The 25696-nt window shown below is 32.2% G+C and overlaps 5 protein-coding genes across 5 annotated transcripts; 1 reads left to right on the top strand and 4 right to left on the bottom strand.

Moving 5' to 3' along the window:
- Positions 1 to 864: 864 nt before the first annotated feature.
- Positions 865 to 2726, bottom strand: LOC107958419 (GDSL esterase/lipase At1g28600). The gene is made up of 5 exons (XM_041092657.1): positions 2465 to 2726; positions 2121 to 2348; positions 1788 to 1936; positions 1359 to 1632; positions 865 to 1274 (listed from the first exon to the last, which is right to left on the bottom strand). The coding sequence occupies exons 1-5, from the start codon at positions 2724 to 2726 to the stop codon at positions 1048 to 1050; spliced, it is 1140 nt and encodes a 379-aa protein (XP_040948591.1). The 3' UTR covers positions 865 to 1047.
- Positions 2727 to 7326: 4600 nt separating this feature from the next.
- LOC107960751 (phospholipase A1-IIgamma) lies at positions 7327 to 9027 on the bottom strand. Its single transcript, XM_016897037.2, has 2 exons — positions 8443 to 9027; positions 7327 to 8365 (listed from the first exon to the last, which is right to left on the bottom strand). The coding sequence occupies exons 1-2, from the start codon at positions 8995 to 8997 to the stop codon at positions 7724 to 7726; spliced, it is 1197 nt and encodes a 398-aa protein (XP_016752526.2). The 5' UTR covers positions 8998 to 9027; the 3' UTR covers positions 7327 to 7723.
- A 5901-nt stretch (positions 9028 to 14928) lies between these two features.
- LOC121217087 (phospholipase A1-IIgamma) lies at positions 14929 to 16584 on the bottom strand. The gene is made up of 3 exons (XM_041092656.1): positions 16581 to 16584; positions 15796 to 16433; positions 14929 to 15693 (listed from the first exon to the last, which is right to left on the bottom strand). The coding sequence occupies exons 1-3, from the start codon at positions 16582 to 16584 to the stop codon at positions 15079 to 15081; spliced, it is 1257 nt and encodes a 418-aa protein (XP_040948590.1). The 3' UTR covers positions 14929 to 15078.
- Positions 16585 to 18315: 1731 nt separating this feature from the next.
- On the top strand, positions 18316 to 19365 carry LOC121217742 (50S ribosomal protein L34, chloroplastic). Its single transcript, XM_041093871.1, has 2 exons — positions 18316 to 18835; positions 18921 to 19365. The coding sequence occupies exons 1-2, from the start codon at positions 18616 to 18618 to the stop codon at positions 19172 to 19174; spliced, it is 474 nt and encodes a 157-aa protein (XP_040949805.1). The 5' UTR covers positions 18316 to 18615; the 3' UTR covers positions 19175 to 19365.
- Positions 19366 to 19692: 327 nt separating this feature from the next.
- LOC107905373 (U-box domain-containing protein 7) lies at positions 19693 to 23153 on the bottom strand. The gene is made up of 2 exons (XM_016832016.2): positions 22368 to 23153; positions 19693 to 20813 (listed from the first exon to the last, which is right to left on the bottom strand). Exons 1-2 carry the CDS (start codon positions 22841 to 22843, stop codon positions 19967 to 19969), a joined length of 1323 nt encoding a protein of 440 aa, XP_016687505.2. The 5' UTR covers positions 22844 to 23153; the 3' UTR covers positions 19693 to 19966.
- Positions 23154 to 25696: the final 2543 nt, after the last annotated feature.

The raw sequence follows: 25696 nt of genomic DNA, 5'->3' as shown, positions 1-25696 counted from the left end.
AAATGGCCAAAATGAGGGTTTTTTACAAAATTTATATAAAAAACACACTAAATTAATACATTTCAAACTTTATGTAATAAAATAATATAAAATAATAAAACACGAAAATAATATATTTTTTGAAAGTAATAAAATTCGAAAATAAGAAAAATACGAACAAATGTGGGGTGCCACCTCTGCCACTGGCACCATTGGTGCCGCCTGTGGCAGTCCCTCCACTACTGTTTGTACCATTTTGGTACATAATAAAATGCTTGTATTATTTTGATATTTTTTAAATTTTTTTGTATTATTGTGTAAAAAACCCTCGGATTCTAATATCTACCTGTTAAAAGTTAGCTAAGATTACTTCAATGCTTCAATGTTTATATACCGGGTTTTTCATTATATAAAATTTAGTTCTTAACATATACATCCATTATCAATTTGACCCTTATTCTTTTTCTAATTAAATTTGACATTCAACATTTTTAAAAGATTCTTTTTTAAAAAGACCCAAAATAATATTTTTTTAAGAAAATACTAATTAAAAGTTAATTTTTAAACACGGTAGTCTACATGAGAATTCACGTGTACTCCATGTTAAATATTTTAAATTTTTATGAACTTTATTTTTATTAAATTTTGATTTTATAATTTTTGAATTATTTATTAACGTGACATATAAAATAAATGGTGTGTACATAGACTGCTATGCGAATTGTCATGCCAACAACATTAATAATTAATATTTTAACAAAAATATAAATGTTGAGGACTAAATTTATGACGATGCAATATTTTTTTCATCCAAAAAAGTAGGCGATGTATGGAAAAGTACAAGACCTACTCCGTACATATTACTAACAGGAGAAATTAATCTTTCAATTACTTATCCCAGAGAAGAAGGAATTTACTTTATTTTCCAGCCTCGATGTTTTTCAATTTTCACAGCCAATGACATTTTTAGCAGGAATGCACACTTAAAGAACTTTAAATACAAGAAGCAAAGCATCATTTTGCTTTGATCTTAATTCCGTTATTCACTTGGAGTAGATTATAATATAATTATGAGGCACATGAGGGGAACTCAAACCGAGGAATGGTACATGAACCATCCAGAAGACCGTTGGAGATCACCCTATGGGCTTCATCTGTGAAATGAGCACCGTCCCAGTTAACATAGGAGGAAGGGTCATCACAGGATTTCGTGCCTGGATCACCACAACTTAACGTCACGTTAACATTGTATGGACCTTCGCCTCCACAACATGCAGTCAGAGTGCTTTTAAATCCTGGCATACAAACCTATTAGTGAAAAATAACAACATATATGCTTTAACTTTATCAGGTTTTCGTGGTCAGAACAGAAAACGTACCAAACGATCTTGGAGAAAGATAAAGTGGCATTGAAGCCTGGTAATAATCTGCGTAGATAATATTGATACGAGGATGAAGCCTTCGCATACTTTCTAGTTCCTTTTTAAGATATTCATTATAGTAGTGGGCGAAGTCGTTTAGCCATATCAAACAACCATAGCGATCATAAGCCTGCTTATTAGAAGTCCGAAAACGCGTTAGAAGAACCGGCAGACATCCAAGTGGTATAGTTCCAGGAACCACAAATGTCATCGCCCCCAACTCGATTAACTCCTACACGTTGTATTGAAGCAACCGTCCATTAATATTAAAGATATATGCAATACAGTTGATTTACTCTTTGAAAATTTTGTGTGAAAAGCTTGGTGTCACTATCCATGTTGATTATGCTAACTAAAAACTTTAGCAGAAGAGGACAGGAATGTTACCTCAATTGCTGCAGAAATGGCTTTGATAACCTCAGGGACTAATCCTCCTATCACTTCACTCGAAATTCCTTGAATGAATGCAAGGTTGAACTCATTTCCTCCAATCTCTCCCATAAGAATCAACGAGTTATTAAGGAATTCATTGCAAGCTGTGAATCATCACCGTGAACGTAAAATAATTGGTATCAACTATTTTTCAATAGAAAATCCGTCGCCGAATGACTAAGCAATTATGACAGTTTATAAATTCTTGGCCTGTCTGCCCCATATAATTGAAAACGATGGTACATTTTTGGTTATTAGGTAAGAACAACAGCATCTGCAGATACTTGCCTGAAGATGAGGAGCAAAGAGATGGCAATAATGTTTTCAATAAACCCAATTGCACTCCCAAAGAAACGTTTGTGAGTTCATTAATGATTCCTTTTCGTGCCAAATATGCATTATCAAGCGCTGTTGCTCCCACCACAGCAAAATTTACACCCTTTTGAAACTTTCGGCAATTACTGCAATTAGCATCTCGAAAATATGGTGGCACCAATGGAAGTCCAAGTTTCTGAGCTACAAATCCACGACAAACAAACAAACACTCAAAAAGATCATTATCCATCAAGCATATCTAAAATCATGTTTCCAAAATCTAAAGTTACTAGATTGGAGTTTCAAAGATGCAGTACCAAAAAAATCAACGATTAAACGACCATCACAACATCGGCCTGTTGGTCGATTGAAGTAAGTCCCCCCAAATGGTGGAAAGGCAGGTGTAGGTTTATTTCGTTGTAAAAGTATGACCCAGTTCCCTGTATCAGCCAAGGAATCTCCAAAGCTGATAATTGATTTGTAGCATCTCTTTGCTCTCGAACTTGAAAAGAAAGTTAGGATCAAAAGGATGCCAAACAATTGTTGTTTTGATAAACAGAGAGAATACAATGAAGCCATTTTGGATATGCAAAATACCAGGAGGGGAGACGTTATAAAATAAAATCTACCTACTACAAATAACATAATTTTTGGTAAGATGTGATAAAAACGGCCGCCTAGTTAATTTTTTAAAAGCTACCAAATTAGAAAAGCTACCAGATGAGTTGGTTGTAGGTATATGGATTTCGATACTAGGAGTTAAATTATAGTTTGTCTTTTTTACTAAAAGGATGCGTAAATTAATTTATGTATGTTAGATAAAAAAAATTATTTTTTTTGTTAAAATTTCATTTATTTTTTACCTTTAAAAATTGATCTTGTACATCATTATGAGATATGCATAGCATGTTATATAACTATCTAGTTATTCTTTTTAGGAGTGAGCATTTGATCAAATCGAGTAAAAAAATTTTGAGTTAATCGAATTGACGAATCTTATTTTATTATCCTAACTCGATTTGAATTTTTTTCGAATAGAGTTGAGTAAAATGAAATTCAAATCGAGTCAAATTGAGTGAAATTGTTCGAGTTCATTTAAAATATTAAACATGTTAAAAGTATATAAATTTGAAACCATATATATTTGAAAACTTTTTCAAAACAAAATCATAAAAAATTGCTTTAGTATGATAATTTAATTATTAATAAACTTATTTAGATCCCAAAATTATTATTTTAGAAAATTTTTGAAATTTTAAATTTCTTTATATATATTTTTTAGATTTTTAAATATATATAATTTTTTAAAATAAAAATTTGGAATTTTTTATAAATATTTTGAATTTTTTTTGTAATTTTTGTTTAGAGGAACCAATTTGTTTATTTTCAAAACTGATAGGGACTAAAAGGGTATTTACATCAATCTGTTATTCAAATTGTAAAGTGCAACTAGACTCGAACTCGAAACTCGAATAACTCAAATAATTTGAATAACTCAATTCGACTAACTCGAAATTTAAATTTTTTTTGATTTTTTATAATCGAATCAAGTGTTGTTCACCCCTAATATATTCTATTAGCCATGTTAGTTTTTTAGCAAAAAAAAAATACTAATTTACTTTTTGATCTAACGTAAAAAAATTAAATTATTGATTTTTTGAATAAAGAATTAATCTGACTTTTAATATAAACTTTGACCATTGTGTGCAATTTATTTATTTTTATATTATATTAATTTAGAAATTATTTTTCAATGTAGTATCCAGTTGTAATTTAGTGGAAGGATCCACCTATTTATATTCGTCATTTGTAATGTTTTAGATGAAAGAATATTTTGGATGCACTCTCTTTTTTCACTTGTCATCTTCACCAGTGATTTTCTAGTGAGGCACCTTTTTAAATTAAAATCATGGAAACATTCATATATCGCAAACTAAAACTGCAACAAGTTGACATCTTCATTCATTAATATCTAATCCATTATAATATACAATATTCTACATTTTAGTTATAAATAATTACATTAAATTTAAAAATAAAATTAACGGTTTTAAGAAATTATACAAAAAATTTATCAATTTTAAAAAAAAAAACTAAAACATACATTTATGTTTAATTTTTTTATACACTATTAAAAAAATTAGAAAAACAAAATTAAATATGTAAATATATTTAAAAACATTCTAATACTGTTTAAAAATTAAGTTAATATCACATATATATGTTTTTAATATATTATGGTTTAATTACTTTATTTTAATTTTTAATTATCTATTTTTTAAAAAAATAGTGTAAATTAATTTAATATATTTTAATTATTAAATAAATAAAACCCGTAAATCGCATGGAATAAAATTAATATATGTATGTGGTGGTGGAGCTAAAGCAACTAAAAGATTTCTTATGTGGATGTCAACATATGGGCAGCTTAAAACTACTTCATGTAATTAATTGTTTTGTTAATTACTTTTATTAAAAGGAAAATAATAAATAAATTTTGTAACTTTTACTAATGAAAACTTTAAATCTTTTTTATTGTTAAATTTTGGTAAGTTCCTAACGTAATTTTAAGAAAGCAATAAATCTTAATAACCCGCTAAAATTATATACAAAATTTTTGTATCCCCATGGTAAGTTGGTAACTTTCTAATGTAATTTTAATAATTTTATGGTAAGTTGTTAACTTTATGTTTTTGGTATAATTTTGAATTTTGATTTTTAGAGTAAATTAATTTTTTCAAGTTGTGTTCTCACTTAAACCATAGAACTTTATTTCTTAACAACAAAGTCAAATGAATTGACTTCTTTAAACTTTACTTTCACTTAATTAGTACTACTGATCATTTCTTTAGAGATATATTCTTATTCCTTCAAGGGACACATCATCGTTTCCTCAATATATTCTCTCGCCTCAAGGAACACATTTCTCTTCCCTCAAGGTATACACACTCTTACACCCACTAAATACATTCATGACAGAACAATTCCAACCTTGTGTGTTTTTCTCTAGTTGCATTATATAGGATTTCACCAAGTCATTTTAAGAGAGAAGATATTATTATACACAAAGTTTAGGTTTTAAGCCTAAGATAATTAACAATCTCTACAACTTAAGCTTTTGTAAACCGATAGATAGTATGAAATAATTGAATAACACATAACTATCATGTCTAGACAACAACTCTTGATAGAAGTTAGACGATAAGGCTGACAAACAGGCGAAAGGCATAGTAACAAACAACCTGTGACATACACTTCAATTGACTACAACTAGTCCCACAAATCTTTGAGAGCAACAACTTCAAAAGTAACTAACAACCTAAGGGCCTATCGTTAAGCAAGAGGTATGAGCTCACATATTAACTATACTCTATTAAAAAATTCTCCAAAGCTTGCTATCATCCACTATTTAATTTAAGTATTAAAGAGTCTTTTAGAGCATAAATTACGACCCCTCCATAGTTTACTCTTTATCTTATAAATTCTTAATCATCCTCATCTCATCTCTGATTAAGTGTAATCGAAAGAAATTTATTTATAAATTATATAATTCTTTTAGTGTAAATAACATAAAGTATGCCAACTTATTTATATTTTAAAATTTTATAAGGGAAAAAGAATACTCCTAAATATCATATAAAAATATAAAAGAATGAACTCTCCACTTACGCTAGGAGATTTTTAACTTTTTAATTTAATTAATTACGTATAAATTAATTTATAAAAAGTAATATTATTAATATATATTTTGCTAATTATAAAAGTTAAAGTTAAGATAATAGTTTAAGATTGGCACTACTATTCTTAAAAAAAAGATTGCACTAAAATTAAATAGGTATATATCATCATTTATAAATATAATAACAACAAAAAAAATTCAATTTCATAATTTCACTTAAGTTGGGATCGAAATTTGTATTTTAACTCTTTTTAAAATTTAAAATTTAATAATGAAATTACAATTTTTTATATCTTTCAAAGAGTGATAATTCAAATTTTACCCTCCAAAATATTTATGCTTCCTTCTTGCTAAAAAGAAATAAGAAGAAAAAACCTACCATACGGTGCTTTGAAAAAAGAAACTATCACTAACGTTATTTCATTTCTTTGATCCAATTTAATGTTGGCCCACTATATTTCATTTAAGTTAGGCCAACTACTATGCCAATGGACCAAATTAGGCTTTCTTTGCCTTGCATCAACCCTTCACTCCACTCTACAAAGAAAATAAAACTGATTGATTATATCAAAAATTATTTCGATAATCAAAAAGTAAGTTTTGGTAATTACTTTAAATATGAAAATAATTAATAATAATTAAAATAAACTAATGTTTCATTATAACAATAGTAATAATCATCTTTTCGCGGTTGTGACTTGTGATATAACTTTCTTTTTTTTTTATATTCTTCATATCTATTTTATGGTTTATGTTTGAGATTCGTGATTATCGCTCCCAACAATGTTGTTTCTATCATATTTACATCCCATATCAAATCATACCTCATAAGATAACATACCATTAAACTAATAAATAATGTTTAGAAAAAACATATATTTTAGCTTACCAACAAAAGTCGAGTATAAAGTTAAGACATGTTTTATTTTTATGAAAAAATGATATTGTTGAGAGAAACAATCATATATGTCGAAAGAATTAATCTTTATAGATCATAAAATCGATATGGATCATAGTTGAAAAAAAATAAAATGAAAGTTTAAAAGGAAACCCTGTGTATGAAGAAATCAAGAAACCAGAAACCATATTTCTTTGAATGTTCTTGTTTTTAAAGAGATATATGGAAGAAAGTATTAGGATTGTGCCACCTTCACAGGGAAGTAGTTTTCGAATAGGATAAATATCATTGAAGCAATCGAGGAGGGCCAATAAGATGCGGACTGCTGTGTTAAGAAACATCTCTTCACATCTTGTTAAATTGAGCTTTACCAATTCTTCTATGTTTATATGATTGTGCTGTAACCTCAGCTTTGCAAAAAAGTTTCAACTTTAGTTGTATATCAATTTCACTGCTGATTTAGGATAAATAAAAAGCAATTACTTAATAAAAACAAAGAAAGGTTTCTTAATAAAATGATGAAAACACTAATTAAGATCCGTTTCCTTTTTCGGGTTCTTATAAGAACAAGAAGCTTAGTTGTCCTCTTATTAAACATTGAAAAAAAAAGTGATCTATGTTTCTCCAAAGAAATGGATAAATAAAATGGCAACACTGGATTATGTCCAATCCCACAAGGCAAAACTGAGCATATACCACCCATGGTCAAAAGGAAAAAATATCAATTACCCATCTGGGAAATCTAGGCAATTATTTGTCTTAATCAATTGGAAAAAAGGAGATTAAAAAGAAAAAGAATGAGAAAAACCCTACCCGACTCTACATAATACCATTTTTTGTATTTGGTTGATACACTCCAATGAGTATAATTTCACAAGAAATATACACAAACTGCAATAAATTCTTATCCTTAATAACTATACTTGTACAAGTAATTAAAAGTAAACCCGTAAGTTGGAACATAAAGCCTTCATCATATGAAGCTTATCTAAAAATAGATTATGTTAGAGTTGGAGGATGATCTGGTTCATGATCATCCAATATCCAGGAACCATCGTCTTGCTGAACCATTCCTTTGTTCTTCTCCATCCACCATTTAGTTGGAACTTTATGTTCGTCTTTCAGTGCATCCAGGTATTTGTTTACAAGTGAGATATCTCGATTAACCTCTAATTTGAACTCTCCTTTGTCCCCATGTGTACCTGCAACTCCATGCAGGTAAATCTCCAACTGATGAGCAATCATCAGATTCTTATTCAAATCTACGTGGCTTTTCAAGTATGGAGATTTTCGGGCATCGATCACTAATTCCATCCCAACATGGGTATAATTTAGTAAAGGTAATGGTAATGGCAGTGAAGGGACGATGTCTAACTCATTTTCGATGCGCAAGACACGAAGGTTTTTCAGTCCTGAGAAGGCTTTCTTGAAGCCTGAGTCCCCAATGCGAGGGCTGGCAAATACAATGGCAGTGACCAAGCAAGCCTTGTCTGGTCTGCTTGTCGGCTTGTTATATCCATTGGTAACAATGTCAACTGCATTCAGAGTGGCCACTGCGCTACCTAAGCTATGGCCTGTCAAAGTTATGCTGATTTCTTCGTCTTTGTAAAAATCCATCAGTCTCCTAACCTCACTTAGAACCTGAAATAAAATAACTTGGTAATTATTAGCATTCGATATGGACAATACATTAAGTACGTAAAATAAATTAAACTTGCCTGATCTCTAGCGCTGGTTTGATTGTAAATGGATTTGGGGTCTTGAGCAGTGTATATAGAATGCCAACCATGGTGCACCCTTGGATTTTCATTGTCTCCAAGAATATCAGCGGCTGAGACTAAATCTGCTTGAAGATCGTTAATCATTTCATAGGTTCGCTTGGTTCCTCTCCAAGAGATCAAAATGTCCCTCCTTCCCAAGACTGCCTTTCCTTGGTCGGTGGTCACTGCCACATAGCCGATCCAATTGGATTCCCCAGGGCAAATCCAATCAAGGATTTGGATTTCTGACCTTGCATAAAGGAATTTGGTTATTTTGTACTCGTATGGATTGCCTATCTCCAACCCCACTTTGCGGAACAAGTTCTCCATTGAGTATCGGCTCAATCCAACCCATCTCGATACCTTTTCGCCAATAAAGCCATCTATAACAGCTTGAGTTCTTTCACCATAATGAATAATTAACTTGCGGAGATCATTATCAAGGGGTTCCAATAAACCCTCCCACTTCTTCTCCCCACTTAGTTCTCTCCATCTTTCTGCAATGCTACCCATCAAAAACAATTTTTTTCCCCTTTTGTCTGCCAAAACAATCTAAAAGGTTGAGCTCTTAATTATTTCTTATTACAGCCTATTTATATAGTGACCTGGTTCTCAATATCATGCGCTTCGTGTCACTTTCGAATTTTTGGTGCTTAAGTTTTCAACTTTCAAGACTAGTAGTTTCTCTTATCTTTTGTCAACATGGAAACGATGGTTGAGCACTACATGTTAGACATGGTCAAATAATAATAAAACTCTTTTGCCCCATGCCACACACTTCCCATTATTATACTTGTTCCTATTTCGTGAAAGCAAAATTTTGCATAATATAATTGGTTAGCATTGATCATCTTGCATAAACAAAACCCATAGTTTCAAGTAAAATAATCGGATATAATCCTCCTATTCCTCTATGTTTAGAAAAAAAAATATTAATCACGAATAGCTGAGTATATCTCATTGCAATATTACTTCGTAAAATACTATACACACGACTGATTAAAAACAGAGAAGTCGTGAATTCCTCTTGAAAAAGAAATGTATAGGCATCAGGCATATAGGTTAACTTGTTTCTTAAGTTTGATCGATTATAAATTTATTAGTTTCTTTTAAATACAAAATCTGTAATTTCTTTGAGATGTTTTTAAGTAATTAATTCTGAATTGAAAAAAGAAAAAGACGTTTAACAAAGATCTCCTCCAAGGTGAAATGATCGGCCTCACACATATTAAACAGATCAATTGAATTTAGAATGAAAACATCTAATTATGATTTTATCTCATACACGTTATGTTGCTTCCTTTTTGTTGAGTGTGGATGTTAGAGTGAAGCATGTCTTTGCTCAATCTCCTCACCCTGAAAATGAAATGAATGGATATTGTGGGTTTGATGAACAAACCTTTCTTGATTATTTTTCCTAGGAAAATTGATATTTTGCTTTCTGCTTTAATCATACGTAATTCATAATAAGGTGGGCATGGCTTCCTTTATTTCTGGTATATATCAGGCCGGTGCTTCTACACGTTTATTATATATTCTGGCTAAGTGGCGATAGAGACAAAGTGGGCCCCTTCCCTTCGTCTCCTTATTCTTTTTTAAGATTCTCAAATTTATATTATAAATAGAATCAATTGTACCGCCAAAAGACTGTATATGGCAATTATATCCTTATTTTATTTCTCAAATGTCACATTTTTTTTTATCTAAAAATAAACGTGTAAAGGATAACGAAAAGCAAGACAAAATCGTGTATCTTCATTTTCCATATTTGAACAATTATTTCATTTCCATTAATGAAAATCTTTTTAGTAATATAAAATAACTTAAAATATGAGATACATCCTTCTATTCTCACAAATTTTGAATTCAATTCTTATACTTCTATTTTTAAGAATATAATTTTTATATTTTTTAGATTTTAATAGTTAACAACATTAAGCCGCATAAAATTAGTTTTATTTTAATAATAATAATAATAAAGAGAGCAGAAAATAAAAGATGAATGAGGCTATGGAATAGAAAGAAACAAGGAAACCCGAGCAACATTCAGAATGCGATACAAGATTTATTAAAATTGGTATGTAACACACATTTATACGTACAATTGTTTATGAATTGAATTATTAGTAATCCATAATGATGAAGGGCGATCTCTGATTGCGGTCAAGCAATTTGAGAGCACATTGTATGTTGATCCATGATTACGATTTACGAATGATCAACAAACTTCTAGTGTCCATTGTCCATTTGAACCATATATTTTCGATTCTCATTTCTTTACCATTGACCAAGAATTTTGTAATCTTCTTTCAGCCAATCTAAATGCTTGTTTACCAGTGCAATATCATGATCGTAATCCAGATAAAACCTATCTTCCTGGACGCCTGTAACTCCATGCAAGTAAATGTAATAGGTCAATTTAGTTCGGACCCAACAAAAACAAACCAAAAATAAAATAATAAAATCTGTTACAATCCAATTGCAAAATTACAAGCCCAAAAAAAAAAACCCTAATGACCCAAGCCTAATAACCTAAACAAAGTTTTCAATAAAAAACCCTAAAATCCTCAGCGTTGCTGCTCTCCACATGAATAGGCACGCCACTTGAGGCCTGACGCGCCTTTGCCGCCGTTTCACCAAAATGGCAAGGGCAGGCTTTTTGCCCTGTCGTTGACTCTCCAAGAATACCTGCAAAATGATGAAAAAAGACAAAAACAAGGACAACAAAAACGAAAGCAGAAACAATAGAAACAATAGCAAAAAATAATAAACAATGTAATCTATGGTTATAAAAGCCATAACCATATTGTAGTTTTTTTTTAACACACGAAAAAAATACGAAAAAGCAATCCAAAAGATAGAAATCAGATTCTAATCCTTAAGGTCAATTTTTTTCTTTTATTTATTTTTAATTCGAAAGCAAAAATAACAACAAATATATATATATAAAGGGGACTTTTTTACTTGCCGCTTGGTCTTCCCACCACCAACGTTAGCTTTTCCGGTCTGAAGGCTGTCCGATGCCTGGGGATTCGGCTGAGGCCACGGCGGAGGATGCTAAGAACAGAAAGGTTTTCTCCCTTTTTGGGAGTTTTGGGCTTCGGTTTGAGATTTTTCGGTTATGAATCGGGTTCTATGCGAAAAAGGGGTTAAAATAGGTTTTTAGGTGATTTTTCGGCCACCATAGACAGTGGTCACTGTTGCCGGCGATCGGCAGCAACGGCCCAGCGAGAAAAAAATAGAGAAAAATGTTTTTTTTTAAAGTATGTGTAAAATGATTTTTTTGTTAAACGACGTCGTTTCAGAAGAGTCCAGAAGGTCCCAAAACGATGTCGTTTAGGGGCCAAAACTTAAATCCAACCCGATCCTTTGACAGGATCCACGTGTTTTTGAAAAATAGCCTAATTGTGCCTTTGGTTCTTCCACTTTTGCGGTCTGTTTCAATCTAGTCCTATTTTATTTTATTTATTTTTTGATTTTTCCACCTAATTTTATTTTATTTTTATTTTGGTCCTTAGACCATTTTAAAAGAGGAACACTTGAAACAGCGTCGTTTCAGCCAACCCGATGACCCGACCTGATTCGTTCTAGGATCCGTGTATTTTTTAGGGGGTCTATTTATGTCTTTAATCCTTTTGTTTTTTAGTTATCTTAATTTAGTCCTAATTTCTCTATATTTTCTCTTTTTAAAATTTTCCATTCAATTTTGTCCCACTTTCATTTAAGTCCTCAGTCTGCTGATCTCCAAGAGAAAAGATGCGTGTCCTGAGTTGGGATAATTTCCTTTTAAGTCCCTATATATTTCATCCTATTTTAATCCAATCCGTTTGTGCCTTTTTCTAATTTATGATTTCTATAGATAATTTTGTTATGTTTCCAATTTAATCCTTTATTATTCAATTTATTCTGACTTCTCCTTTTAATTTCATTTAAACTTCTATTTCATCCTTTATATTTCAACCTTTCTATAAAAAAAATTTATTTATTATTTAGTTATCTTTATCTTTTTTTACACTTAAAAAGAAAAGATTATCCATACTCTTTTATTTGTGCATTGTTATTGTGGTTATTATTTTATTTTTATTTTTTGTAATTATTACTTTATTATTTTGATGTTTTCATGTCACGTTTATTTATCTCTTTTAAATTATGCATTTTTCATTTTTATTTTTATCTTATTTGTTTTAGTATCAGTATGATCTGATTATTAATATTATTATGATTACATTAGTATTATTATAGTATTCCTCTATTTATTTATTCTAACATTCTACTCACATAGTTATTATATATTATTCCATTTGTCACTATACTACATATTAGGTTTAGATATATTTATTTATTGATGTATTGTATCCAAATAAGATAAATACAGATCGTTTTAAATATTACATTTGTTATTATTCAAAAAAGGAGGAATTTTTTTAAAATAAGGCAATGTTCCATATTTAGATATTCGAGAAGTCATGCCCTAACTTATGGGGTTCGACTTCCTCGTTGAACCTAAATGACCGAATATCCTTTTAAAATTAAAATACATGAGATTTAATTAAATAGTAAAATAAAAAAAAGCAAGCTTATTTTCGAGGGTTCGAGCTATCGTGTCCTAACTTATGGGATGTGACCTTTTGTTACCTTGAGATAAAAGGCCCCTTGTACATTTTGATTAAAAATAATATTATGCTAAGTGGGATTGTGTTTTAAACTCTTTTCAAAATTTCAATTTTTCAACACTAAATACATGAAGTAATTATTAGGTACCAATTTTGGGCATAACAATGGTGCTAATATTTTCTCGTGCGTAACCGACTCCTGAACTTATTTTCTGGATTTTGTAGACAAAAAAATATTATTTTAGCAAATTACATCTCTTATTAAAACGATCAAATTTTGAAATAACTCGATCACACCTCCCGAAAGTGATTGATGATGACTTCATTTTCATTTTTTAAAATAAAACGTCGAACTCAAAAGAAAAATAGTTTCGATCGTAAATATCCAAACTATGAGCAACGAAAAGTTCACCCAAGTTCTCCATAAGCTCATCCATAAATCCTAGGATGGTGGCGCCAATTTCCAGCTCTTCTTCTTCTTCCGTGTAGTTTCTACGCTTATATCCTTTCGTGGCGGCAAAAATTTCCAGTTCTTCTTCAACCTGGATGTTTTCATCTAAATATTCTGCAGGCAAATGCTTAGGAGGGATGGACGTGGAATCTGTGTCGCCAACACTACTGATCATAATAGAATTCTGCTTAAGTAGTTTGACTTACTGGTGTTGATTCTTATCTATGATCTATAATATATATAAAAACATGACTTTTGAAACTTTTGAACTTGGGAGAATATCTTTTTTTTTTGTCGTATTACTAAACTAACATTTAAAAATAATTATAGTATTTAATTTAGAATTATTAGTTAAACAATTTAAAGTAAAATAGATATTGTGATGATTATACAATTAAAAAAATAATTATAAATAAATATAATTTGTGATAATTATAATTGAATTTACAATTATTAATTAAAAACAATTGTGTTAATTTTAAAATAAAGTTATTACTTAAATAAAAGTCTATAGAATATAGGAAAAAAACTAAGATAATTATAATTATAACTAAAACATTTGACGTAAAAAAGGAGTGCAATTTTATTAATGTAAAATAGAGTAATTACTTGAACAAAATTTTAAGCATCTTAATTATCATTTAATTAATTTAGAGTTATATACCAATTAAAATTTTAAGTTTAGCACTATAAACAACATTCTGTAATTAGACATATTTGATCAATTAACATCTAAGAAAAAATTATCGATAAAAAAATGAGAAGTTGTTAGCATTAATAAATTATATATATATAGCATTGGTTCTTTGAGGAGGCAATATTGAATTGTATTCAAATTACAATAGCACCAAAAAAATTTAAAGATTATTTTTATTATTGACGAAGATAATATAATATCTTTTTTCTACTTGTATTTTATGTTGTTTATATTATGTGAAGTAGACACTCTTAAAACTGTTCTTTTTGTTTCTCCATTATTTGTTTGGTACATGTGGAAAACATTTTGTAGATTTATTTTGAAAAGAAAGTTAAATTTTAATAATTATTTTTTAATCATCATTACTAATACAATTGAAATAATATGTAATGCATATGAGCTTAGGAACTAGTAGTAATATAAAAAAATGGTTTTAATTTTTTAACAACTAAGTTGTAATTTGGTTAATAAATGACACTTATTTAAATAAACTATATGAATTTACCATATAGATTTTTACCCAATACCGTAAATGGAACCATATAGCAATTTATTTATCTATACAATGTTTAAAATCATTAATTGAATTAGTGGTAGAAGTCAAATGGATGTTAGCTCTGTTGGAAAATTATTTTTTAAAAGTAAATTATACTATTATATTAAAATCGATAAAAGGCTCGAATTTAAGATTATTTTTTTAAAATATCATTTTTTTAATATAGTAATGATTTGAATTTAAATTATTTTTAAAGTAAATAAAATTCGGATTAGTGTTTTTATTTTAAAATCTTGAACAAAACATAAAGATCGTTTATCAAACCATGGAGAGATGTTCAAGTATCATCCTCGTCTTGACTTTGATGATCCATTAATTTCCAAGAACCATCCTCCTGCTGGACCATACCTTTGTTTTTCTCAATCCTCCATGACACTGGCACCAAATATTCATCCTTTAATCCATTGACGGATTTGTTTACGAGGGCTATATCACGACTAATCACCAACTTAAATCCTCCATTACACCCTTGCGTTCCTGCCACCCCATGTAAATAGGCTTCCAAATCATGCCAATTTAACCAGTTCCCAGAGCTCCTCAAGTACTTTGATTTACGGGTGTCGATATCCAATTCTTCCCCCACATCCGTGTACCCTACCATAGGATATTTGGGAACAGCATCTATAACATTTCGGACGCGTAACGCTCGAAGGTCACTGTATCCTGTGAATTTCTTCTTGAAGTTTGAGTCACCAACTCGAGGACTAGCGAATAAAAAGGCTGTAACAGGAGAGGCCTCTCCCGACGGATTATTGGCCTTGTTATATCCATTGGCAATGATGTCAATGGCATTCAAAGTTGCAAGAGCTGCACCTAAGCTGTGGCCGGTTACTGTGATGCTGGTTTCCTCGTTCTTGAATTGCTCCACTAGCCTCATAACCTCGTTGAGAACCTAAAATATCAATAGCCAAGAACAGAGACGAACCTTAGTATTTTCCATTGAAACAAGATATCGATGCTAGTGGAGCATTGTTATGGCATTGGTAGCGTTCACCTGGTCTCTGGCACTGGTTTTGTTATAAGCCGAACGTGGGTCTTCCGAGGTGTAGATGGAGTACCAGCCCTCATGCACCTTGGCATCACTTGGATCACCAAAAATCTTCTCTGGCGAAACCAATTTAAATTCAACATCATCGATCCATTCCAGGGTCTCCACTGTCCCTCTCCAAGCAATTGCAATATCCCTCCTTCCTAAAACATCTTTGCCTTCATCTGTGGCCACGGCAACATACCCGATCCAGTTTGACTCTTTGCTCCATGCTTCCCTCGACATTGGCTTCACTATAAACGCTTCCGGAACTCGGATTTGAGATGTGGCGTAAAAGAATTTGGTCACTTGGTACTTGTAAGGATTGCCTTTCTCCAAACCGACGTTATAGAAGAAATCTTTCTTGCCATACAAACTGCTTCCAGCGTACTTGGAAGCCTTCTCGGTGTTGAAGGCGTCATAGGTAGCCTGAGCCATTTCTCCATAGTGAGTAAGGTAACGCCGAAGATCAATGTCCAAAGGGTCCAAAAGCTCTCCCCAATTGTTCTGCCCGCTCAACTGCTTCCATCTTTTTGCTATGCTGCTACTAGCCATCACTTTCTTTTTCTCACCGAACCACTTCTTAAGAATGTTGAGTATATATACTGCTTAATGAATATTTTCGTAAGTAATGATGCTAGCAACAAGACAAGTAGATTGAAATACAAGGAAATAAATCTGTTACGAGTAAGCAAGCTTTCTAAAAAGTAGACAGCTAGGCTAGCATTAGAAAAAAAGACAGTCTTAACTACCCATTGTCACTCACAACAGTATAAAAACAGTTATGGAAAAGGCGGAGACATCCAAAGAAGAAACATTGAGAAACATGCATAGCTAAGCAAGCTTCCAAGAAGACAAGAGAGTTTTATTAATCTTGCAAAAACCATATGACATGTACCGAAAGGCAAATATTTCCTACAAGCTTTGTTTTGTTTCTGTTATCATCAACGCCTTAAAATAGATGACTTTGTTTTGAAGTCATGAAAGGAGAGAGTAAGACAACAATAGGATGGTTGCACCATGAAGAAGATAACTTCTGATTAGATACTTTAACCAAGTCTCCCAATTCGGGCTAACTCTCTATTTGGAGCCAAAGTTCAACAAGATTTGCACCACAACTTAATTATTCTGGATAAAGGGTCTCTCCCCTCGCTGGCTCTCCCCCTTTTTTCTTTTTAATTGAGAAAGACTAAATTCATTTAATAAAAGCACTTAATTATAACCTTAAAACAATTCAAAGTTAGGTTAAAACCGAATAGTTCATTGAATAATTAAATTAAAATAATTTGACTAATAAGCCGGTAATTGGAGTTAATTTAATTAAATATTTTAAAATTTCAATTATTAATTAATTTAATTCGAACGTGAAATTAACTGTTTAATCAAAATTATTAATAACAAATAATAAGAATCTTATGTATATAAAAGTTCACTCACCCAAAAAGCTTAAATCCAAATTGTAAATGTCAGTGGGTGAAAGAAAAAATATATTAAAAATTTGGATAAACTACATTAATAGTTACTCAATTATTATTAAGTTTTTTTTTTTGTCACCCAACTAGGAAAAGTTATAAAATAATTGCTCAACTATTCGACATTTTCTTTTTCTGGTTACTTGCTGTTAAATGGCTAATAGGAAGATGACGTGTCAGCTTTTAAAAATAGCATAATAACAACTTTTTTTTTAAATAGCAGAATAACAACTTTAACACTTAAACATTCATATACTATGTCAATTTGGTCTTAATTTTTTTTAAAAAAAATTAGCTCCTAATTTTACAAAAAATTAGTTTATTGTCATTGAGAGAGATCAAGTTCTCAACCTTCAAAGTATAAGAAAATCAATGTATTTGGGATTATCTAATTTAATAAAAAAAATTTGTTTTTATTTCTAATTTACTCATCCTGTATTAAATTATATTTTCACGTAAGAATAGGATAAATTAGGTCATGTGTAAACATTAAGAGCTATTTTTTTTAAAAAAAATTTAAAATTATATTGACACAATGTATATAAATGTTTGAGGGTTAAGGTTGTTATTATGCCATAAAAACTGACAGATCATTTTTTCATTAACCATTTAACGACAAGTGACAAAAAAAGTTAATAATTAGATGACGAAAAAATTTACTAATAGTTAAGTGACTACAACAGTAATTTACCCTAAAAGTTCAAATAAAACGTAAGGTATGTAATAAATAACAAAACTAAAACTCAAAAATCTTAACACCGAAGTAAAACTCAAAAATCTTAACACCGAAGTAATCGAAATGAGTTGGACTTTATTAACTATTATCGCAGAAAATTCAGTTCAGTTAATGATTAAGGAATTTAAAATTTTTGATTTGTTCTATTAATAATATTGGGTTGAATTACCATTTCAACACCACTACTTAAGATCAGTAGAAATAAAAACTGTTATCAAATTCCGGGCTGTGACGGGTTTACTTTAAAAAGTTCCGGTTCCAAATTCCAGTGGCAGATAGGAAACCTAAATAATTATGAAATGGGCTAATGACATAACCCATAGGCTCTAGGGAAACTGAAAACTTTTCTACGACGACGAGGTTTGGGCTCACTGAAGAAAACTTTCACGGTTTCTAAGATCAATATCCTGCAGTCTAGTTAAGTTAACCCCAGATTGGGCTCACAAGAAGTTGAATTCAAATCCATTCCATCAGCACATTCCATCTCTAGTTCTCTACCCCTGTAGGTGTAGCTTGACCACTGAGAGAGTAGTAGATAAGAACGTAAGTGAGAGACAACAGATAGGTGTGGCAGAAACAATGGCTTCGATGCCAGTACTAACATCATCTCAATGGCTTACTACTCAATCCATAAGAACCCAAATCCCTTCAGCTTCTCTCAATCTTTTGACAGGTTCAAGAAGAAGAATTTCCATCTCTTCCAATGCAGCGATCAACCCCAAAGCTTGCTCTTCCCTGCTTCACTGCTCCTTTATCTCTTCTTCCTCATCTTCTCTCTCTTTACATTCTTCATTTTCAGGTAAAAGAATTTCCCGTTTTATATGTTCACTGTGTTTCTTCAATGGGTGTTAATGTTTTTCGTTTAATTTCAATTTTGGACGTAGGGTTATCATTGGGGATGGATTTTAGTTCAAATAATGGGGTGAGGAATGAGAAAAGGCGAGGCCTGGTGGTTAGGGCTGGGAAGGCTGCACTTTGTCAAACAAAGAGGAATAGGTCCCGGAAATCTTTGGCTCGAACTCATGGGTTCCGTCGAAGAATGAGAACCACTAGTGGAAGAGCTGTATTGAAACGTCGCCGTGCTAAGGGTCGGAAGGTCCTTTGCACCAAATCTAATCCAAACAGTGGGAAGCGCTAAACTATTTCTTTTGTTTCCGTTTGCAGAATTCTGTTAATCTGATCCTTTCTTCTATGATGTCTAAAGGATAATTTAGGCAAAACTTAATCAATCCAGCTTTTGTTGGTTCAATTCGGCATTATTTGTTTAAGTGTTTTTGTATTTGATGAACCTCTTTGCAAAGTTATACGCTTTGGGCTGTTTTTCTTGCATGTTCTTTTCCTAGTCGTAGACCTAAAATCTAATTTTTGAATGGTTTATTAGCTCATTTTGCTGACTGCCTTTTGAATGGCAAGTTTATTAGCAGAAAGCCAGAAACGAGGGACATACCTAAGGCAAAACTATTAGTGAAAGGGGGGGAAAAAGATGCCAATTACTAATAAATTTGTGCAAAATGCACAATTTATGCATTCCTTGCAACTTCGTAGCACATGGTTTAGGGTACTATATTGTATTTAATTTCATTCAAGCAATAAAGATATTACTCTGTTTGGGTTATTTACTGTGATTTATTTCATTTCCAACTATACAACTCAATGTCAGGAAAGGATAAAATAAAAAACTTGAGGTGTTCAATTACATGCCATCAAGGGTAAAGTTTCAGTATTTCCCCAATTTCTTTAATTTTTTTCGTTACTTTTGTTGGTCATGAATTGATGATCATATACAGTTGTTGTATACGCTAATTACTGCAGAAGCATTGCATTCTCTCGCAAAGTTGCTGATTTCTTCCATCTAACTTTGGGAAATCCTTCTTTCCCATCATTTGCAATAATTACAGGCCCTTGCAAAAGAATTACATAAAACGTTTTTTTAGTAAGGCAAGCTTTTAGAACTTGTGCTGAGGACCAAAGACTTGAGATTCGAAGAATCGCCGGCAGCATTGGCTCGTCGGGTGATCATTTCCATATTCTTATGAAGACTTTGCTTCACCAAATTCATCATCATTTTCTTTCCTTCTTGAACCTCCCTTGGATGCAGAGGTGAGCCAATTGCAATCCTTGCTGTTTGTGGTCCTGAATGAGGCCCCATCTTTGCTTGCCTTTCATCTTTGAACCATTGTAACAATTTCATGGCTCTCTTTTGAGCCAAAGGGCTTCCTAATAATGACACTTCAAGAAGCACAGGGACGATCCCTGCCTTTGACATTTTATCCCTTTGAGTGGAGCTTTGATGAGCTAAAATCATTAGAATGTAGGCTGATAGTTCTTGACATTTGGGTTTGTTCTCCCATGTTAGAATCTCAATCAAGCTCTCTGGTACCATTGAACTATCTTCCATAGCCTTTTTTCCCATCAAGGTCAGCACCAAGTGACCTAGTGCTGCAAGGGCTTTCTCTGAAAGTTCTTTAAATGAAGATAGCTTCAAAAGAGTGTGCACGGTTCCGTTAGATACCAAAGGTCTAGCATTTTCTAGCACAGCAGACAGGTTACAAGCAACACCTAAACAGGTCTCCTTTGTTTCAATGCTGGTGGCCGACTCAAGAATGGCAATAAGAAACTGGAGGACCTCAGTTTTGGCTAGAGAGAAAGGAGTATTTGATATAGATGATAATGATAATAACAGTTCTGCAAATTCATGCCTCGTTTGGTCGTCTACAGCATCAATGTCCTTAGGTAACTTCGATAGTATTCCAGCCTCTAGCATTAGTTCCTTGTTTCTGAATAAAAGAAAAAATGATAAACTGATTTAGACTTTTGATTCTTTGAATCTACCTTAAGTTTTGACAAAAGAAAAATCAACCCAGAACTTCAAGTCAACAATGGAATCGAAATTTAAGTTGAATAATAGAAGAAAGAACAATAATTTTATTGGGGGTAGATAAGTTGATAACCCAAAAGTCCTCCATTGTTGCATAAAATATGAATAGGAGTCCCTACAAGTCAAAGAAAATGTGGGAGAAGAACTAACCAGTTTATAAAATAAAACAGACAAAGTCAAAGAGAATCAGACATTTAGAATCGGGGTAGGAAGGTGAAGGTCAACAATACTTAATATTGTTTTTTCTTAATTGTCCATAATAATATCATTGGATGATATGGATCTGTATTTTTTTTTATTTGGAGACAACGCTGTCTGTCTTCTAACATCATTATTGCCCTTCCAGCTCCTACCACCATGGGAGTCCGGTGGACAGTGGACAGCCACCGTACCTTGCGGACGCAGGATTTGAGGATCATTAAAATCATTTTCTTAATGGAAGTATTAATGATTCAAAAATCATGCAACAGATTTAGAAATTTCATTTCACTTTCATTGCCATTAATGTTTAAAAGTTCCGGATGGATAAAGTTATGCTCTACTGTCACATGACAAAGTTTCACCATCAGAGATTCAAAAGGGTCAATTCATGAAAGGGCTTGACACCTCACCAAACAATATTTAAAGCCATTTAACAGTAAAAATAACTGTTCTGATTTTGATTACTCAGCATTAAACTGGAAACAAACCCCAAGGCCTATGATTATCAAAACGCTGCAGCTTGTAGGGCGGTTGATTACAGAGATTTAGGATTAAATCAGGCTATCAGGGTAATAATATCTTCATTAATGTGGAGCAGTACCCTCCACCTAAAATCATTTTCTTTATTCTAATTGGGGAAGTTAGTTTTAAAACATTATCACCAATATTTAATTTTCATGTGGGTTGAAAACAATTCTCCATCTTCTTGACATTTTTGAAATATGATATACCTGTAATTCATCCCAACAACTAATTTTATAAATTATAAATTTGATCAACCATAGGGGACCCCTTTTCCCTATCCCGATGAAACGTATTGCATAGTGCCAAAATCAGAGCTCCATTATTTCAAACTTGTCACTGTTCTATGCCATACATTTCATCAACCATAGGGGATCCTTTTCCCTATCCCCACTTCGAGCAGCCTTATGAAAACCTTTCTTTTTCATTGCATCGTCTTTTTCTGAAGAAAATAAGCTACGGCTTCCAGGACAAAAACAGGGCCCTTTCCTCTTATTAAGTCTCATCCCTCTAAATATATTTCTTTCCTAATCAGGCATTGCTTCATAACATGGGAATTCAATCATTCATCTTAAAAACCGTTTATGATTATGTTAGAATAATCCAACATTAGGAATTGTTTCTACCAACTAAAAACTTTGAAAGCTGACAATCCTTTTCCATTGACAAGAAATATCAAAAGAAAAAGAAACTAACATGAATAGTAAGAAAAAATATATAGAAAACTTACGTAAAAGTTCCATCAGCAAGTTCGATCAAGGCCTTGATGGCAGCTAGACGGCGGCCAACCACCTCAGTATCCACCATAGACACAAGCATATGTATGACTCCGAGCTCTGCCATCAACTTCCTAACCTTAACGTCTTCTTTAGCGAGTTTCTCGATGGCCTTAGCAGCCATCTCTTTCTCTTCCCAGCTCCCAAAGTGAAGTCTCTTCACAGATTTTTGCAACGCCATGGAACCATCGAGCTCACTTTCAGTTTTCTCTACAACCAGATCTTCCTCTTCGTCAGTATTGTTTACTATTCTCAACTTGTTCGAATGATCAGATGCTGATGACCCGTACTGCTTCCTGGCTGCTTTGGAATGCAAGAACCTTCTGATTCTAGTAAAGAACTTAAGCTTCCTACAAGAAAGTAACCAAATAGAAGAAGAAGAAGTAGTAGTAGTAGACATGTTCAGAGTTTGAACTTGAGAGGGAAACATAAGGTTGAAGACGGGAAATTGAAATAAGTGTTCTAAAGGTTCATTGTTTATATAATAACAAAACAACTAAAAGTGTAACACTTGGGTTTTAATCTTTGTTTTTTTTTCCAGAGATTAAAAGGAGAGAGAAGGGAATATACAAGGATGAGTAAGAGACGAGAGAGAAAAAGCAGCGAGGGGGGGGGGGGCATATATCACATGCAAAGGAAACAACGTTGCTGCCTTTTAAATTTCCTATGCCCTGACAAGCATATTTTAAGACAGCAAGATTTCCCTGCTTCACTTGTGTCTTTTTTCTTGCTTCCCATATTGCCCTGTTGTTTAACAGTTTAATGAAAATATGTGTGATAAATTGAGGGTCAATAATCATGGATTTGGTACAGGAAAGTTCTTCCCACGTATCAAAATAAATAAATAAAATGAATCATAGATATTTGGGCCAAGATTAAATTCTTACTTTTAAGTTATTAAGGAACTTAATCTGGGTATTGATGCGAGCCAATGTTGATGGCATGTGGGATTCAGGGAGCAATGAGCCTAGATGCTCCCAACCATAACAGCAGACTCGTATATTATATTTTTATAGACTACGTGCTAAGAAACAGGGTTTCAATTAAAAAAGGTTTTAAAATCTCAACTACTTTAAAAGAAATTTGATATGAGAATATCTGATCATCTGTATCAATGAATTTCAAATGCATGGTTGGTTTTGGGTTTCCGCTATGCATCTAGCCCTGACCGATCCTATACAAAATTCAACAATTTTGATTCTTTTAATCATGTATGCTTTATCTCTTCTAAGATGTTCATCAGAATTTTAGGTTATTTAATTACATTAAGGTATGGCTTTGTCTGTTTCACCATCTCATTTTCTGCACTGGATTGATACCCCCCATGGCTGTCGTAGCAGAAACGAGTGGTTCGCGACAGGATTGAGAACATTAGTTCTAATTTGACAATTTTGGCAAATCAAGATATTGGGTACAACATGGTGCATATGTATAAATAATTCATGTGAAATGCTAAAATTCTTACCTAATCTGCCCTCTAATTAATTAATTAGGTTTCCATTCCTGCTGGCTGGCCTAGGCCTCACTCACGCATGGTGGACTTCAGGTTCATTGTATATGCACAACTCAACTTTCTTCAATTGGAATTTAAGGACCGAATGGTAAAATCAGAAAGAAACCTTGATTTATGTTATTTACATGTCCACGTCATTTTAAACTTATATTCAAATTCAAATATATATCTAAATTTCCAAGACATCTTCAAATGAAAGTATCTACTAACATTGTATAAGAACAAAGAAGCTAGAAAGCAAAGTCAAGAAAACAATTATGGAAACGTACCAAAAAATTTGACGTACGTACCTAAACAAAGGACAATAATACAAGTATTTAATTTCTTTACCTTCAATAATACTTTGGCCATTTTCCAATACAATAAACTAATAATTTATGCTTTGGCAATTTAGAGGTGCTCATGGGCCGGGCCGGGTTCGGGCCAGGCCCATAAAAGATTTTGGCCTAGCCCGAAATATGGGCCTAAAATTTTGCCCAGGCTCAGCCCGGGAAAAAATCATAAGCCCAGGCCCGGCCCGGCCCATTTTTTTAATAAATACCAAAAATTTATTTTAAAAATTAAAAAAAAAGTATTTTAAAAATATTTTAAAATTAAAAAATAAAAAAAGTATTTTAAAAATATTTTAAAATTAAAAAAATTTTAAAAATAAATATATTTATTATATCGGGCCCAGTCGAGTCGAGCCCGACCAAAAAAGTGGTGCCCGAGGCCCGGCCCATTTTCTAAATGGGCCTTATTTTTTATCCAAGCTCATATTTCGGGCCTATATTTTTATCCAAACTCTCTCATATTTCGGGCGGGCTGCCCGGCCCATGAGCACCTCTATAATTGGCATACAATTTTTACCCATTTGAGCAGTAGTAAAACACTTAAATTATTTATAAACCTTAAAAAGCGGGTAATAAAAAGGGCTAGCAATATGGTGAAGAATGTGCGGGGCACAAAGATTTGTCAGTGCATCACTTTAGGCTAATAAACACCAAAGTTGACCTCTCCGCCACCACCTTTTATCTCTTATCTCTAAAAGCCTAGGTGAAAACTTTTGGCAGAATGTGGTTGATGGGTTCTTCCGACGGCGTAGAAATTGCACGTCAGACTCCACTACTAAATTTAATTTCTATCCCACATGCCAAACAGGCCCCCTCAACAATCCTATGGCTTTGACCTGGCAACTATCAAAAAGAGAGTAGTAATTAGATTTTAACTCGAAAACTTATGGCTTTGGTGCTTCTATGAGGTGTACCACGACCCATCTTCAACCTCTAGGACACGAATATAACATGTTTAATAAAATATATAAACAATTGATAATTATCAAAACATTATGGCTTTTGTAATCTCTCCACTCGATATGCCGTGTGTGGAGAATGGATACCTGAAAAATGTTGAGTTGCCTGGGGCAATCTTTCCATCTTTATCAAGTTTGTCTGTTGTTGAAGCAATCCTTTTTTATGGAAGCCAATGATCAGTGTTCTTTAAAGGTTCTATGAAAGGTAAAACACCTTTTACGTTTATCAACTTTAAAAGGTAACTTGATTTTTAGAAGAAAGCAATATATATATAGGGCAAATTAATTATTTTATTATTATAAGTCTTGAAAGAATCATTTTTAATGCTTTAGGTCCAACAATATCTGCTAAAACTTTTCAGTGCGCTTGAACCACCAATAACTACCCCTTCCAACTCCAAGAGAAGGTAAATCCTCCTTATTTCTCTAAATATATGATATTGCTATTTTAGTTTAAAAATATCTTTTAAAATTCAATA

Source organism: Gossypium hirsutum, chromosome D05, assembly GCF_007990345.1.
Source record: "Gossypium hirsutum isolate 1008001.06 chromosome D05, Gossypium_hirsutum_v2.1, whole genome shotgun sequence".
Classification (NCBI taxonomy): Eukaryota; Viridiplantae; Streptophyta; class Magnoliopsida; order Malvales; family Malvaceae; genus Gossypium; species Gossypium hirsutum.
The sequence above is the reverse complement of the archived record's forward strand: the minus strand, read 5'-3'. Positions and strand labels throughout refer to the sequence as shown.